This window comes from Pleurodeles waltl, chromosome 2_1 (genome assembly GCF_031143425.1).
Source record: "Pleurodeles waltl isolate 20211129_DDA chromosome 2_1, aPleWal1.hap1.20221129, whole genome shotgun sequence".
Taxonomy (NCBI): Eukaryota; Metazoa; Chordata; class Amphibia; order Caudata; family Salamandridae; genus Pleurodeles; species Pleurodeles waltl.
The window spans coordinates 65,848,797-65,867,693 of NC_090438.1; the positions used below are offsets into that span (position 1 = coordinate 65,848,797).

Consider the following 18,897-nt stretch of genomic DNA (forward strand, 5'->3'; position numbering starts at 1 on the left):
TTCTAGACAGTGCTTAATTTGAGCCAGTGGTTTCCGGTGCTCGGCACCTGCACTTAATTCTTACCATGGCGCATGTGAAAGTCTGCCACATGGTGGCGCTGTCTGCCAAATTTGGGTATGAGCACAACAGCTGTTTATTAATTTAACATACATTAACAATCACTAATGTGTGCTACCCAAGTCATTCTGATAGCTTTGGGAGCCCTGAATAGTCTAAATTGTCACACTTGCAGTAGTGTGATGGTTAGTGGTTGTGTTGGTTCTGCAATCAGCTGAACTGGCAGGACCAAAGTGCGGTGCAAGCTGGCGTGTCCTCCTGACAAGGGCCCTGGCACTTGGTTACAAGTTAACCACCAATTATAGAGCAAGAATCCAGATCCATGAGGCTCATTTCAAGCCTGCTACCAAGTCGAGGCACTCAACTGATAAGTGGTGGTCAACTGTTTCAAATGCCACAGAGGTCCAGCAAGAGCCTAAGGTGCATACCCCCCTTCGCCAGTCGCCTCTAACAGGGAACGGACAAAGCCCATAAGTGGATACTGGCGAATAACCCAGCTGCGATCGTGACTATAACGAATCAGGGAGATGATACCGGCCAAAGTGGTCCTGCAAGGTGACCACTCGCTCTAGGACCTCACTGAGCCTGCTGGCCACCTACTGGTCTCTAGACACTAGAAATATGAGGTCCAGTTTTGCCTTTGTTTAGCTGTTGAGTCATTGAGGCGTATTCTAAGCAGGCGGTAAGCTGGGTTACAATAACGAACAGAAGGAAAGGACAGGCAGATGGGTGCTGGGAGGTGTCTGATTTCTGTGACGGACAGAGAAGGCTGGTTGGCAACATCCCACCTCGAGGTTCTACCCCAAGAGGCCTCTGGTTAATGGAATTCGGTGCCGCTGTGGGAAACACAGAGAACACTTCCCCAGAGAAACACAAGACTTTTTGTGGACATTCGTGGCAATCTGGCGCCCTCCACAGCTCATTTGTGGTGATGCAGTAAGGCAGCTGCCCGCAGTGGCATTAACATAGCTCCTGAATGCCTTGCTGACACTAAGATATAAAACCATCAGTGATGTAATATATTTTAATCTGAAAAGTTAAGAGGTACAAGGTTCACCCAAATGCACTAATGGAGAAGAGCCCCACTATTCTAGATTATATATTAATGGATTTAAAAATATTCTTGGTTGAAGATGTTTTACCCTTAATTCCAAGACCCCGACAGGTCCTAAGATGAGCTTTTTAAATTGTTAAAAAATTAATGATACTCATTTTATGGACTCTGAAAGGGTGAAGGGTTGATACGGCTGTTCCAATGTTCTGGCCTGTGACCTCCTTCTTAAATGGAGATGTCCCAGCGGCTGCATTGACCCACTGAGCTATGTCCCAGCTGGCTTGGTCGTGAAATTAACAGCAGGTCATAGGTCGACACATGGGAGACCTGGATGCCCACACGCACTGCCACCTGCCCCAACCCCACTAGAAAGCAAATGAGGGACATGTGTTCACTTGCACTGCGGGAAAGAAGTTTGGGAGAGAAAGAAATATAATGGGATTATAAGACTTGAAAATACAAATATGTGCACATTTTAGAAGAGAAAGAAAGTAGAAATGTAAGAAAATGTCAAGAAAGAAATTCTAATACAATTGAATCTGAGAGGGGGGAAATAGAAACATAACGAAATCTGATTTTTAAAGAGACTATCGGCTAGAGCTGCGGAGCCAGGTTCGAATCCCGGCCTCCGCTCAACTGCGTGTGATCTGGGGCAATCACTAAATTACGTTTCTAAAAACGTGTAATCCCTGGCTCTCTGGTAAAATGTCTGTTTCTCATATAAAGCGCTCAGATGCTCTAGGCCCAAGTTCAAACTATATTAAAAAGCTGCAAAATAGGGTGTTGAAATCTGAGACATTAGGCACATATGGAGATTACAGGTAAAGGAAATGGGGATTCGCCAAGAGTAGAGAATCGAAGCAATGATCATTTACAGAAAGAGGAAATACAAGGAATTTAAGAGACAGGGAGTAGAAATAAGAAGTGATTTTAGGGGAGAGACAGTTCAAACATAAATGGATTTTGTTCTCTTGTTCTTAAATATTCTTTCAGTTCTGTAGTGGAAGGGTGTATAAATATACATGGTGTGCTGGTGAAAAAACACACATGTGCCATGGGAGTACATTTTCAAAAAACACTAAAATAATCCTATCTTTATGTCGCCCCTGACAGGTAAGTGCAGAGACTGAGAGGCGAGCAGGCAGCAGTGGAAAAGAAGGGCTCGGAAGCAGTCATACAATCAGGCACTGTGAGGTGCTTCACCAGCAGAAAGAAACCAATATCAAGGCAAAAACCAGCCTGCAGGCAGTAGCAGGCACAGGGACTGAGGCGGAAAGGGACAGGCACACAGAGAGAAGCAGGCACCATTCAGCAGTCAGAAGCAGGCATGAAGGGGGTCAGACATTCACATACCTACACAGCCACGAAGGCCTGGGAGCAGTCAGACGAGGGGCTTCTGGCATTCTGAGGCAGGCACATACTGAGGAGGAACTGAACAGGCACACAGAGAGAAGCAGGCACCATTCAGCAGTCAGAAGCAGGCATGAAAGAAGTCAGGCATTCACATACTTACACAGCCACGAAGGCCTAGAAACAGTCAGACGAGGGGCTTGTGCCAGTCTGGGACAGGCACATACTGAGGAGAAACTGAACATACACACAGGCAGAAGCAGGCACCACTCAGCAGTAAGAAACAGGCGTGAAAGAAGTCAGACATTCACATACCTACACTGCCATGAAGGCCTAGAAGCAGTCAGACGAGGGGCTTGTGGCAGTCTGAGGCAGACAGCCATCCAGAGACCAAGAACCAGGTGTCAGCTGTAAACACTCTGATGCAGCCGGCTTGCAGTCAGAAGCAGGCACACAGAGGCGAAACAGAACAGGCACACGGGTAGATGCAGGCACCATGAGGGAGCCAAAAGCAGGCATGAAGGAAGTCAGAAGCATGCTGGAAGTCGGAGAGGAATCACTGACACCCATGCAGGCAGCTGCAGGCAGACAGATGCAGGCACGGAGGCAGTCAGAGACATTCAGATACCCGGGCAGCCATAAGGGCCCGGGAGCAGTCAGACGAGGGTAGGATGGCCGGGATTACATCTCCTAGCTATCTCTGCTTTTCAAAACAAACAATACCACCCCCACCGTTTTCGGACAACCCTCTCTAAAAATGTATCTAAATTTCCTAAAATCTGCCGGGACAGCAGGCGGAACACCGGGACTGTCCCGGCAAACCCAGGACGCCCGTCACACTAGACGAGGGGCTTCTGGCTGGCAGTCTGGGGCAGGCAGACAGCCAGACACAGGCCACGAACCAGATGCCAGCTGCGGCCGGCTTGAGGTAACCGCATATTTTCTAGGAATGCCCCAGAAATGTTGTAATTACGTCTGGTCCATGGGTCCCCTCCGGTCAGCAGGAGGCAGGATGGGGTCCGGTTTCACGAGACAGGCCCTGCCCCCATTGTGTGCGCCCCGAGGGAGTCCATCGCTCACTTCCTGCAGGAAACAGTGACAACACCTTGAACCCCCAGCCCAAGGGCATAGCTCCTCGTCGGTCACGTGTGTGTATGTACGTGCTCTATGGGGCGCAAACAGAGCCTGCCTCCCCTTCACAGCTAATGTCCAGTTCTGGAGCGACTAATGGGTCCTTGTGCAGTGTAACTGGTGCTCATGTAGCGCTACAATACCTTGGGGTCGAGTTCGCGCTACATAAACTGCAAACAAAGGTAACCAGGGCACCAGAGCGCTTCTCGAGAGGCCTGCTCGTTTCCAAAACGTACTCGACAAGTTGAGTGCTAGGTCGCACGTTCTTCACACGCGTGCCTTTTAATTCTAGACACTGCTTAATTTGACCTGGTGTCTGAAGGTGGGGCCCACCGGCACTGATTTTCAGGGACCGAAACGTATTTTTCACCATCGGTTCGGACTCAAAACTAAAAGGCAGAAAGGGAGGGGGGAACTGGGCGGGAAAATGGAGGGAAAACCAGTGACAGATACAAAGCAAGGGTGAGACAGAACCCAGAAGGGTGAAATAAAGGGACATGGAGTGTCCGGTGCCGGGTGAAAGCGGAACCAAGTTTAATGAACCCTTGATATTTGGTGACCCCGACATTCGGCAGCCCCGGCTGCGGGCTACTGAGAAAAACTTCGGGCACGTAGTGATTTACAAACTAAGTAAGCACTCTACCTCGCGCTCTGCTGCTCTGACATTTGTGTGCACGAATGAGTGAATGGATTAACTACTAACCTGTGCCCTACAAGCCTTAAGGGAAACAGCGCTCCGACTAATTATCATATGCAAGATACAAATGACGAGACATGAAGTGACGTCACAAGAAGAGATGCCATGCCCTTATAATAATCCTTATTTAAGAGGCCAAGGGCCTACTTTACAGAAACAGCTTGGCATAATCACACATAAATAATAGAAATAGATCGTTTTTGCTTTTACTCTTTAATAAACCACTGAGGTTTTTTCCACAAATCAAAGGTGCAACTGGGATTGGAAACGGCTGACAGTCACAATGTTTTTTTGAACAGACATATGGAGCTTGTAAATTAATTTTTTTAGACTCGTTTAGAAACCAAACAAAATGTGCTGGGTGTATATTTTTAACATTAAAATTGCTGTTAATGATTCTTTGCTGCTGGCGCTCTTAAAGGGATCTAGAATTCCAAAGTGTTTCCCCTTCGCAGTTCGCTAAGGAACACCTCTCTGTGTCGGGCACAAGGGAACGGCGTCCCCTTTCTAAAAAATAGGGAGGGGCTCCGTACACCGAGTCCACCCATCGGCAGGGCCCACCTTTCGGCGCTGAGACTTCCGATCAACAGAGAAGACAATGGCTCCCGCGGAGGAAGGGCATGCGGCGTGCACAGCCTGTGTGCAAACTGCAAAATTAGTGCAGTGTGTGCTGTCTGCACTGGGCACAGCCCAGCTCAACGCCCCAGATTTCATATGCACAGGGGAAAAGTGTGGGGTCTTTATATGTCGGGGTCTATATCATTAAGGGCAGAGCTTAAACATATACATTAAAATGTGCGCAAAGTGCCCCCCCCCCATACATTTGCATACAATCTCTACTGCAACTGACCTGCGCGCCGCGAACATTGCTCTGCGAGTTCGCAGAGAGGCCAAGGAATGGATGGCCACGTATTCTGACCACCTTGTGCCCCCCTGAGAGAAACCCGCGCTGCCTTCAGTCACAACTCAGTTGTGCCCCGTTATAAACGACTGGCTGCCAATCAGTTCAAATTAAGCTCTAGACAAGGCTAACATGGTGCCTGAAAAAAACGTAACATCTTGTAAAAAGCAATCACTCGTAGGAAATGCAAGATTAGGTAAAACACAGGAAATACTAGCAGGGGCGCTATGGATTGCCTTCGCGTTTTTTATCCTCATTATTCAGAAATCGATCAGTGTTCTTATATGAAAAGTTAAGGGCGTGTTTACAGGGCTCGAAAGGGACCAGTTTCAAAACTCGTTTTAAATTACTGCCGGGTCTGAGACCCGGAGGGACCCGGCCCACTTAAAGCCCTGCCCTGGTCAGTTATATCTGTAATCAGTGCTTTAAACGGAAACATACAAGCGCGGGCTGTAATAAACTTTGAACTCTGAGCAGTACATAGAGGCCATACATGGCCTGAATTACACAAGGTGACGCACTTGGACACAGTACATCAAGGGCATTAGTGCGTGTGCATGTATGTGCTTTGTGAGGCGTAATACACCATGCGAAGGGCACAACTACAGGCTGGGTACAGTGCACACCACATCCATCCATGAAGTGCTAGTGACGTCATCCGTGATCTCATAGATTAGATGTACGATGTAACTGTCACCTGTGATGTCATCAGTGATGTCATCTGTGCGGGCACGGACATTTTTGAGTGACCGGCTCCATTGTGAGTTCAGTACACACATGTTTGACAGCAGTGCAAGCGGCAAGCTGCAAATCACGTGAAGTGCTGGGACTCATCGGCAAACTCAGCGCCTTGGGCCCTAGTTCCAGAACACGGAGCACTATCCAGCTCTCACTGATAATTTATAATGCAACATTCAAAAGCCACGCCCATGTGGAAGGCATGTGTGAGGTCACAGCTGTAGCAGATGTATGAGGAGATTCTTCCACTGAACACACAAGAAATAGACGAGTAAGTAACATTCTACCACAAAAAGTAGCCCAGAAATCTTCTCTTCTATACAGAGGTAAAAAAACTCCAGCTGCTGGCACACCTCAACACGGTGGCAAACCCAGCAACAACCAAAAACCCAGACTCAATGATGAGTAGATAATGAGCAGCAACAATTCCCAACAGTCACCAGCAACAGATCTGTGAAAACAAAGCCAACAGCCATTTTAACCCAAGTAAGAAGCTCGTCAGTGACTGACAACCCACCAAAGGAAGGAACATAGACCATCAACACCCTGCGAAAGCAAACCTAGCAGCAACACGAGAACAAGACTTGACTGAAGAACGAACAACAGCAAACCTGACAGCATTCACATATCAGAACCCAAACAGTGATCACCAGCACAGGTGTGACTGCCAACCCACCAAAGAAATGAACATAGACCACCAGCACTGCAAACCTAGCAGCAATGCGAGAACCAGTCTTAACTGAAGAACCAAACAGAGCAAACCTAACAGCATCCACATATCAAACAGACCATAATCCAAACAGTGATCACCAGCACAGGTATGACTGCCAACCCACCAAAGATAGGAATACAGACCACCATCACAACTGCTAATGCAAACCTAGATAGAAGCAAACCGAGAAACAGCCCCTGAAGAACCAACAACAGTAAACCAAATAGCATCCACATATCAAACACAGGCCAAAACCCAAACAGTGATCACCAACACAGGTGTGATTGCTAACCCACCAAAGAAAGGAACATAGTCCACCAGCACAACTGACGATGCAAACCTAGCAGCAACATGAGAAGCACTCTGCACTAACCAACCAAAAACGGCAAACCTAACAGCATCTTCATATCAAACAAAGGCCAAAACCCAAACAGTGATCACCAGCACAGGTGTGATTGCCTACCCACCAAAGAAAGGAACACAGTCCACCAGCACAACTGGCAATGCAAACCTAGCAGCAACATGAGAAGCACTCTTCACTAACCAAACAAAAACAGCAAACTTAACAGCATCCTCATATCAAACAAAGGCCAAAACCCAAACAGTGATCACCAGCACAGATGTGATTGCTACCCCACCAAGGAAAGGAACATAGACCACCAGCACAACTGGCAATGCAAACCTAGCAGCAACACGAGAACAAGACTTGATTGAAGAACCAACAACAGAAAACCTAACCTAATTCACATATCAGACACAGACCAGAACCCAAACAGTGATCACCAGCACAGGTATGACTGCCAGCCCACCAAAAATAGGAACAAAGACCACCAACACAACTACCAATGGAAAACGATAAGCAACCCAAGAAACAGCCTTGACTGAAGAACCAACAACAGTAAACCAAACAGCATCCACATATCAAACACAGACCAGAACCCAAACAGCGATCACCTGCACAGGTGTGACTGCCAACCCATCAAAGAAAGGGACATAGACCACCAGCACTGCAAACCTACCAACAATGTGAGAATCAGCCTTAACTGAGGAACCAAACAGAGCAAACGTACCAGCATCCACATATCAAACAGCCCATAATCCAAACAGAGATCACCAGCACAGGTGTGACTGCCAACCCACCACAGAAAGGAGCATCTTCTATCAACACAACTGTCAATACAAACCTAGAAGCAACAGGAGAACCAGTGTTGAATGAAGAACCAACAGCAAACCTAACACCATCCACATATCAAACACAGACCAGAACCCACACAGTGATCATGAGCACAGGTGTGACTGCTAACCCACCAAATAAAGCAACACAGACCACCAACCCAATTGCCAATGCAAACCTAAAAGCAACACAAGAACTCGCCTTGACTGAAGAACCAACAACAGCAAACCTAACACCATCCACATATCAAAGACAGACCAGAAGCCAAACAGTGATCACCAGCACAAGTGAGGCTGCTAACCCATCAAAAAAAGGAACATAGACCATCAACACAACAGTCAATGCAGACCTAGAAGCAACACGAGAACCAGTGTTGAATGAAGAACCAACAGCAAACCTCTAACAGCATCCACGGAGAAAACACAGACCAGAACCCAAACAGTGATTACCAGCAAGGTTGAGAGCGCTAACCCATAAACATACGGACAAAGACCACCAGCACTGCTGCCAATAGGAATCTAGAAGCAACCCAAGAAACAGCCTTGACTGAAGAACCAACAACAGTAAACCAATCGACATCCACATATCAAACACAGACCAGAACCCAAACAGTGATCACCAGTATAGACATGAAAACAAATCCAATAATAACTGTCAAAAGAACAACCAATCCAGCAGTGACTGCAAATCAAACAATCACGGCAACAAAACTCAGACAAGATGGCATACCGCAGATGGAACAAATTCAACAAATTCAGCAGCAACAACAAACCAAGCTGCAATAACAGACATGCAGCTGTAACTAAAAGGCAAATATCGACTACAAACTCAGCTGTGACCACAAATAGATGGACAGTGGGTGCCTGTGCACGAGCATATATTGCAATAATGCCTAAAACCTTATCCTGTAAATGTCGTACCGTACCTTAACCATGTAAATTATTCTTAGGCCTATGGGAATAACAGGACTTGGCACATCAGACGTTTCCAATCTCCCACCTTTCTACAGACTTTGGAAATGATGATCAGTTCCAGGCAATGATCGGGTCAAAACAGGCATCTCTCCAGTCTACATACCCCAAAACTGACAGCAGCCCTTACCTAGGGTTTGCACCACAGAATTGCACTGCAATAGCCTGACCCAGAGGAAGAGGTGAGGACGCGCCCCTCACACAAACCACTCTTTCAATTACATTCATAAAACATGCCCCAAATACCCCTGCTCCTTTCAGCTCCAGGGGACTTCCACTGGTCTACAGCACGAACCCTGTGCCCAGGTGAACTGAGGATAAACCCCCCCCTGCCCCAAGGACTCATCCTCTTATCGCAGCGTCCTGAAGGAGAAGGAGGTTTCATTTCAGAAACTTGGCGACAGCCCAGTGCTTTAATTAAAAGCAATCGTAACCAAGCAGAAAGTTCAGCTTCCGATCGCCTTACAGCGCCTAGAGGCCACGCTACTCGCGGCACAGCGCTATTTAATCATCTTGCTTTAAAATGCAAAACAGATCCAATTTGTTTAGAGCCACTTTTCATACGGGAAGAGGCGAGAGCCATTTTTTGCGTTTCCAAGGTGAGGGGAAAGTCATCTCCAGGCGCTACAAAAGTTCCCTGCAAATCTTTTCATGTGCCACGAGTTATGTTTGCGCTCTCTAAGCGCAGTGAATACATACACCAACGCACTGATTAATAAATACACTTAAAACAAACACAAATTTATAGGTATATGTCAACTCACCATTTTTGATCTTTTTGTGCCTAAACCTGTGCATTGGAACACATGGGTCGAAGGCAGTTCGGGCAAGGGGGTGAGTTCCCTGGTGAAGCACAGGGACTTCTCTCCCGGGTTCGGGTTCCAGGGAGGAAAGGGTGGTCTCTACTCGACTCCTGAGGTCTCCAAATTCTGGAAGGAGTGGCAGGGAGGTGTCAGCACGAATTCCAGGAAGGGTGGGTTTACACACAGGTTCCAGAGAGGGTATGGCGGGGTGGTCTCCTCGCGGGCTTCAGGGAGGGTAGTGGTCTCAGCAGCGATTCCGAGGGGTGTGGTGGTCTCCGCACTGAATCCGGGGAGCGGAGGGTGGTCTCCGCGTCGTCCAGGGTGGGGCGGTGGTTATTCCAAGGAGGAGTGGGTGGTCGCAACACGTATTCCAAGGATGTCCGGGTGGCCTCACCCAGAGTGCTCACAGACCGGGTCTTCTGAGCGCAGCATAGCTCTTTGAATCAGTGCGCAGACAGCTCCTCCCAGACTCGCATGGGTGCTTGTGAGAGTGAGTCGGACGGATCACTCACACAGCGCCCCCCACGCATCCACCCGCCCAGCAGCATGGCCCATCGGAGGGACCACTGCGCCCTGCGCCAGGAGTGACTGTGTGAGAGCGCAGGGTTTCTGTGGCACAGGGCAGCGCACCGAGTCCGGCTCCGGCGAGCTGTCTGGGGCTGCACATGCCCCCTACAGGGCGGCTTCAGCTGCGGTGGGCTCAGAGAGGCCCCCTGGCCCCTCCCCGGGCTGAACACATGTCCCATGGACAGCTGTGGGCTGCAGGAGGGGTGGGGGAGGGGCCATAGGGTCTGAGTGTACACTAAGTCTCAGTGTGTGTCCGCACTGCAGACATTCCATACCCTCCTCTGCCACGGCGCTGGCCAGTAAGGGAGCTCATGGGCAACTCAGGGAGTCAATGCACCCACTGCAGAGGTCTGCGCCCAGCGCACATTGGTACTATATGCGGGCTAACTTAAAAACGTGTGAGCGTCAGTGCAATGCAACAACTTCAGGTAAAACAGGGCAGTGCGTTTAGGCGCATGCGCCAGGGGCTTGGCTTCAGGGGGTCGGGGTGTTACATACCCCTCATAAATGCATTATCTGTTAAATAGTTGGGTACAGGTAGGTGCTGTCAGTTGGGTATTGTGAGCGGTCATTCGGATTTCACCAGGAATGTGTGTATACACACAGAACAAAAATGCACACACACTTCCCCTGCTTTGTAAGCCCTCAAACGTATTGGCTGTTTTACAAATTATTGTGTTTCCTCTCCTAGTCTCCTACCAAACCGCATTCCTCTCCCTTGCTACTGCCCTCAGGCCCCTCCCACGCACCCTGCTTGTGGTATAAAGTATTTAAACATTATATTAAAGATTGTATGCCAGCTTGATTGTCCAAAAATCTGAATCCCTCTTCCCCCCCAAAATCATACTGAACAAGCTACGCCCCTGCCTGCTGCAGAGATATGTGCGAAACGCTACTGGCACTGAGGACTTCCTTTCATGTGTGATTCAATGACTGGCTTTGAGTTGGCTATGAATTGCATTTAATATTTACATTTCAACAAACAATTGAGTCTGTGTGCGCGTTACCTAAATCTTTAAGTCTAGTCTAGTGAGTGAGGCTTTGTGTAGCGCCTACACTCTCAAGTATGGTCTTCAGGGCCCCTTTCTGGGGCACCCGCTATGCACCCTAATCGTTGCCTTGAGGACTTGGGGGCGCCCATGTCCGCGTTTCCAACGGAATGCGTGCACTAACCCAGTATGTTAGCGGGTTAGTGCACGAACTGCAGAGGAGAAGTGCACAGTGTGCACGAAAAGTCACTCCTTGCACTCGGAAGTGCCTGTTTCCAAGTGCAAACTGCGCCCAGGACAGACGCCACAGGAGCCTGTGGGGCGAGCCACGTGCCTCCATGACAGGCGTGAACAGTGCACGGAGACAAACATGCTTGCAAAGTCCAGTGAAACACAAAAAACAGCATTCTGCCCACAGGCACCTTCACGAGCCCCCAGCATGGAACTTCACCATGGCCACGTGCCACGAGCAAAAGGTCGGATTTGTCTCACAAGAGTGCACAATGCTCCTGTGTTTGGAAGGCTTTGCTGCCTCTAATTGCCCCAGTTCCATTACGGCCCCTCACCCTGATAGAAATGGGGCAACTGAACACCGTGGTAAACAAAATCCAAACATTTGTTCCTTTGAGCAGCACAAGTATTGAGGTGTGTTCTTTTGTGCCTGCACCGTGTGCTCTTGGTCACCGCAGTGGTGTACCTAAATATTGTATTGCATTGAAACAACATTTATATAGCGCCTCCTACCCCTGATTAGGCGTCTAGTAGCAAACTGCTATGTGAAGCCCGTGTTGGAGACTTGTACAATGGTCTATTCTTATTTATAATCACATATGGGGCCGAGAGACCCCTTTTATTTAAAAACAATGTCAGGCCTGGAACAGTTAGATTAGGACACCAGCTGCCAGGCATATTTTAAGGAATGGGCAAATTGAGCAAGAGCACCTGGCCCCCACCTTCCAAGGCCCCCCGCCCCATTTTCTGAGGGACCCTCTGGGAACGTTGCTTGTCTTGCTACAGCACCTCTAGATCTCTATCTGCACCTCCCCCCCTCTCTCTCATCACCCCCACCTAAGCATCTCTCTCTCTACCCACTGCCCTCTGAAGGGTTCTGGGCCCAGCCAAGACATGTTTGGGCTAACTGAAGTGAGCAAAATATGTTCTGCCCTATGCCCCCGCAAAAAAGCCCTAAGAAGAAACTGTGAGCAACAGAGGGCACGAGGGAACAAGAAAAGCAAGCAGTGGGTCCTTCTGAGTGGGAATTGTTAGACCAACAGCACTAACACCACACAGAACAAGCATTTGCAACGCAATGGGTCTCGCATTTGCTCGAGTTAGAGCTATTAGCATTGTAAATTACTAACTGGACTTTTCTTGCCACTTAAATTGAAAAGGAAAAGTAAAACAGATGACATAAATGAGCCAATTCAAAGCGCCACGGCCGCCATGAGCATGAGCGCGAAGGAGAGTCACAAAAAGAAAAAGAAGTTCGCTCGCAGTCAAACATATTAGCAAACATGCAATTATTCATGTGACAGGGTCGATGGCCAAGGCGGTAACAAACCGCCCCAAGGAGGGACAAACGTAAAGCATTCACCAATGGTAACAGTGGATTTTTGAAAGGCAAGCCCACAAACAAGTGAAAGTGATGAGCATGACATGGGCATGGTTAAGAGCCCACAATTCTTACAACAGGTCAAAGTGCTTGAACACTCAACCTAAAAAGGAGATCCCACACTAGTGTTCTTTAAAAGTTTCAAGAGGGAAGATCATTTTTTTCAATTGTCACCTATGCAGTTTATTTATCAACCATATTGCATAATTATTTTCAGCCTTACTTTTCAAATTCCACAATCATTGCTACATGAGAGAGGAACAACAAATAATGCGTCTGATATGCAATTCAGTTAAAAAATGTATGGTGAAAATGAGGAATGTCTCTATTGAACAAAGTGAGGGCAAGTGATCCAAGAGATCTCAGAAATTTGATCAGCACAGGTTTGTAATCAAATACGCCAGTCTGACATTTGGAGAAAATGACACACATAAAAAATCAACGGGCCTTTTTACGTCAAAGCCTACCAGGCAGCCCGGCTGTCTGGCTGTGAAAAGACTTCCTAAGAGCATTCTGAAAGTTTCCCTTGGAATGTATTCCACCCGTTGCTTACCATTGGCCTTATGGTTTCTAACTCACATTTCCTAGCTTTCTCTTTGCTGGCTTTATTTGTTTTAGGCTCTCCAGCATGTTGTCGTCCCACCCCCAGAGCAAAGCTTGTTCACAATCGCTTTTTGTATTCTTCCACAAGTCCTCGCTTTCTGTAAACAGGACTTTACATTTTGTTCTTGTCACATTTGCTGTGTGACAGAGGTCAAAAGTCAGGCTGTCTTCTGAGGGAACTTGGTGTTTACTTTTCTCTCTCTTACTTCAAAGTGAGAGGACTTATGTCACAATCTTGCCAGGTACTGGGAAATAAATGCTTATATTCTAGCACAGAACAAAATGTAAATGTCTGTAAATGAACTACACAAATATGTAAACAAATATCAAAATTAAGAAAGCACAAATGAAGCACATTTTTCGTAATTCAGAAGTGCGGCAGAAACAAATATTTTAATACAATCAAAACAAATCAGTGCACATGTAATGGTCATTTCAATTGAAAATTTGTTGTCTGTAACTGCAATGCGCTACCACACCATGCATACTTCACACTACGGCACTCCATTCTATACCATTCGACTCCACTCTATGCCCCTTCACTCTACGATACTCTGCAAAACTCCACTCCACGGCACAACACTTCACTCCATGCCACTCACTTCGCTGTAGGACACTCTACTCCACTCTATGACACTCCATGCCACTTTACTCCACACTACGCTACTATACTCTATGACACTTTACTCCATGCTACTCTATGGCACTTTACTCCACTCTACATCCCTCAACTCCACCCCGTACACTGTATGCCCCTCCACTCAATGACACTTTAATCTACTGCACTCTACGCTACTCAATTCTGTGACACTCTACTTTATTCCAATGCACCAATTCACTCTGTGGCATTCTACTCCAAACGACTACACTCTACTACACTCTACTCCACGCCACTCCACTCCACTCTACGACTCAACTTCACCCTACACCACTCCAGTTTACAACTCCACACCACTCCTCTATTTGCCACTCTAATCTATACCACTCCACAACACTTTATTCTACTGGACGCCTCTTCAATCTATGCCCCTCCACAACACTCTGCTCCACTCGTCGACACTCTGCTCCACTCGTCGACACTCTGCTCCACTCTTCGACACACTGCTCCACTCTTCGACACACTGCTCCACTCGTCGACACACTGCTCCACTCGTCGACACACTCCTCCACTCGTCGACACACTGCTCCACTCGTCGACACACTGCTCCACTCGTCGACACACTGCTCCACTCGTCGACACTCTGCTCCACTCGTCGACACTCTGCTCCACTCGTCGACACTCTGCTCCACTCGTCGACACACTGCTCCACTCGTCGACACTCTGCTCCACTCTTCGACACTCTGCTCCACTCTTCGACACTCTGCTCCACTCTTCGACACTCTGCTCCACTCTTCTCCACTCGTCGACACACTGCTCCAGTCGTCAACACTCTGCTCCACTCGTCGACACTCTGCTCCACTCGTCGACACTCTGCTCCACTCGTCGACACACTGCTCCACTCGTCGACACACTGCTCCACTCGTCAACACTCTGCTCCACTCGTCAACACTCTGCTCCACTCTTGGAAGCTCCACTCTATGTCACTAACTTTTAGCTTTGCTGAACAGCAACCACGCTGGTGTACATGACAAACGCATTGGCAAAGCCATTAGCTCTTGCATAGGCAGAACCTATTGGCTTTGTCAATGCTTGTTTTCTCCATGTATTTAACTTCACAACATGGAAGCTGGAGTCATAAGTCCTCTTGGGTCACACATCTTTAAACACTACTCTGATACACTGTACGGGAGCTCTTCTGCCTCGCACTGCTGAGTAAAAGTCGTGCACTGGGTGGTGATACTTTGTCACTGCATTTTAAGGCTTAGGACTATCAAAGTTGCGCACATAGATACCAACATTTGTAGAACTATACGGTCTTATAGATGGCCTAGAAGATTCTGGAATCAGGATGACACATTTCAGCGCTCAAGACACTTCTGCAGGACAGTGAATGAATGGGATAAACCAAAAGAGCTCCTGTCAGGCTAGAAATATTATCTACAAAAACAGGAAATAATGAGTTCTTACCCTCTAAACAGGTTAAGGACAAAATAGGCTACTCGTCATTGAATGGAAAGAGTGTTTTACTCATGGATGAACAAGCACATCCTGTATGTACAATTGCCAATTACGAGAACAAGGCAGATATTCTTAAATTGTGCAACATCACAAAGTGCTCCCGAGGCACGGTTTGACGTCACAGCTCCATTCAGAATAGTACAGTTCCTTGATGTAAGGAAAAAAGTCCAGCTGAAATCTCAAACTCTCAAGATGAGCGGTTTGTGCACGGTCAGCCTCCGCCTCCCCCCGCATCACTGCTAGACGCCAGGGATCACAACAGAAGCCATTTCTGAGATTTGAAACTCAAAACAAAACTCAAAAATACAGGAGCGAGGATACACAAATCATTAAATATCGTATTTAATTCACAGACAAAAAATATACAAAAATCGAAATTTTATTTTTGTTAATGGAAAGGTTGGAGCATTTCTAATTTTGGTTTGTATCTAAAACACGAAGCAATATGGTAGACTCTAGCATACCACTTTGAATTTTTTGTTCCAAATGTATGCTTTTCTTTTTGTTAGCGTATACCAGTGCTTCAATCGAGGTCACTAATCTTCCATATTATTTATTTATCTACTTGCTACACTTTTACTGCTCTCATGAACCAAGTTAAGGATACCAACTTGATTTTTATCTTCAAATTTCTTCACATTTTCAGAGCATTTCTCAGTTTTACATTTTGATTTTTTAGTCCATGCATGCTTTATTAATCTGATATTATTATTTAATTTTCTAAATAATTGGAGGACACCCTGAGTATGCCTCGTGGACCCCTCCGCTCCAGAGTCATTGGACCCCAGGTTAAGAACTGATGCTCTAGGTCAACCTTCGAACTGGTCAATATCAGTGCATAACCCCCTAGGGATGTCAGTCTTGTGTTAACTCTAAAAGAGATTGTCCAGATGTACAAATCAAACACTTCTGAGACTTCTAGGGCTGATACGCGTTGCCCCCCCCCAACACAATGCTGCACAGAAAGTGTGAAAAATAGAATGGCAATAAATTATTTTATTACCATTTTATTTTTTGCTCTCTGCCAGATGAACAGAGTGTGAGGGCGGGACCAGTGGGTTATTGCTGCTGATTGGCAGCAGTGAGGAGTGGTCACTTCAGTTTGAAGTGCGCATGTCAGTTTGGCCGCACTTCCTGCACTGGCCAGCCCGACATGCGCCATTCAAACCTCTCCAACCCGGCTGTCCTAGACACCTGGATTGAAGAGCAGGCACAGGCCTTCAGTGCCTTTCGGAGCGCTAAGCCAGCCCACTCCAGCCAATCAAGACGCTTCACTTACTTATGCTGCTTAACAGCTTGAGAGCAGCATCTGGATTGGATAACAGAGTTGACTGTGGGACCTCACACTCGGAGGAGTCTGGAGCCAGGGACTGGAGAAGATTGCGGATATGCTGCAGGCTAAGGAAAGTCAAACTTTTACTTTTTTTGGTAAAATGTTTTTTCTAATGTATGCCAGTATAATGTCCTACCATTTTGCTATGTCACCAACCATCACTTTTCATCACCTATTTACCACCGCTTGCAAAGCTTATTGGATCAATTGGCCTGGGGGTTATGACATACATGGACGACCCCAAGATTACTCTTCACCTGAACAGAGATACTCTTCTAGTTAAAAATCACTTTTCTCTTGTTTCACTGTGGTTGCTACCCAGATCAGGAGAAATTTCCAAAAACTTACTTTAGAAAAGACTGAGATCTTCATTATAGGAGGATCCTCAAAGACACCGTCCAATGATTGACGGTCTTCTTCGTTTGGCTCCTGCCCTATCCCAGTGACCGCAGTACGCAACCTGAATTTCAATTTCAATTAAAAATGAGGCTGTACTGCTTTTACCACCTCTGAGTGCTAAAAAAATTATTTCCCTCTTGCCTTCAGACGCTCACTTCACAGACATTTGTGTAAAGGTATGGTCCTGATTCAATTTCTGTAACACACTGACACTTAGAAAGTAGAAGTTGGAAAAGCGGCAACTTTTTCACAACATGGCACCAGGAGTCCTGATAGGTCTTCCCTGTTGGGTCCCTATTCCTCACCACCTCCGATTGGAATTCCCGTTCCTCACTGAAAAACATGTTGTGTTCAAGAGTCTGTATTTGCCGTAAAGGCCGAATCTAGTGGTCCCCTCTCAACCGACGCTCACCCGTTACTCTGCTTGTTTGCTAGTAACAGAACTGGCGGCTGGACTTCTGCCTCTGCAATAGCTAAGATTTGTAACTCCCAACCAATATCTTTAGGCCTTACCCATCATCTACATTTGATAAAACTTCTAAAACCGTATGTTCTCAGACCACCCTCTTTCATCAGCTTTACAATATCCATTGTGACGGAGTAACTCGTCCGCCAATATCTTGCATCGGGGTGCTCAGTGGGTTATTACATGCTCTATAAATTGCGCTGAGGATGAACCAGATGAACCACAGTTATGTAATAATCTTAATTATTATTAGGACGTTAAATAATAGTAAAAATTGTCTTAATACTAATTTTATAGCAGTATGAATAATTCACCAGTCACAAAGCACACAGTACAAACAGATTTGTCCCTGTGTGATGAAGTATATAACTTTACCACACAACCCAACCTGGTGGTTACACTCAGTTCTCTGCAGCAGACACTGAATCCTCTGAGCTATCTTTCTTGCAGAACAGAACGATATGCAAAATTGCCACATTACTCTCAAACGTGCAATGTATGTATTGAGGAGGGTTCAATACAATTTTCAGTTTGGGCCACTGTTTTTGTTTTCAAATGCAGAATACAATTATAGGCAAACTTTGCACAAAAGTGTTTTGACAAACAATTTATTGAAAAAGATGTTTAAGCTACTTTGGAAGTCTGCCACTGGGTTCGTTATGAATTAAATTCTTGGCAAGATGAAGATGTTTAGACAAATGCAGTTGTTAATTAAAATGTTATTAAAGTTATTTTGGATTTACTGCCGCTTGTTGGTTAAGGAAAGGCCTAAGCTTTCACCAGGAAGTAAATATTTTATTGCAAAAATGATATAATTAATTAATCATTATCTCTTACCACTAAAATGGGGCGAAGTGTAATCATTTCAGGCATTTCGACTTCCTTTATCAAAGACGCCCTCTGGGTGCCTAGAGGGAGGGGGCGGGTGTCCAGGGCAGGCGCCATCTTGGCTAGGGACAGGCCTGGATCCAGTGGTGGCGGTGATAACGTTTATTGGATCAAGGAACAATGTACAAGAGGTGCTTGGCCTTCAGGGGCCCTCGGTCCATTTCTTCACATCTGACCAATGAAGAACTAAAAACTAACCGAAGAGACAACGCCCTTTGACCTACCGGTTTTAGCTCTCCGTGTTATGACGCCAGTCAGCTCAAGCTGTGCCCAGTTGTGTGTGCCAAGGCGGTGTGATCCCCGCCCATGTAAACACTCCCAGTTTAGGGGCA

At 46.7% G+C, this 18,897-nt stretch overlaps 1 protein-coding gene across 3 annotated transcripts in view; it reads right to left on the reverse strand.

Moving 5' to 3' along the window:
- STARD8 (StAR related lipid transfer domain containing 8) overlaps window positions 1-18,897 on the reverse strand; it is a 417,850-nt gene that overhangs the window by 121,349 nt on the left and 277,604 nt on the right. The window contains exon 1 of one of the 3 annotated variants that reach the window (XM_069210141.1): window positions 9,551-9,806. The exons of the other annotated variants lie outside the window; for them this stretch is intronic. Coding sequence (XP_069066242.1) covers window positions 9,551-9,584 — 34 coding nt within the window. The 5' untranslated portion in view covers window positions 9,585-9,806. Of the gene's footprint in view, window positions 1-9,550; window positions 9,807-18,897 lie in introns of those variants that run through there. 3 annotated transcript variants of the gene reach the window in all.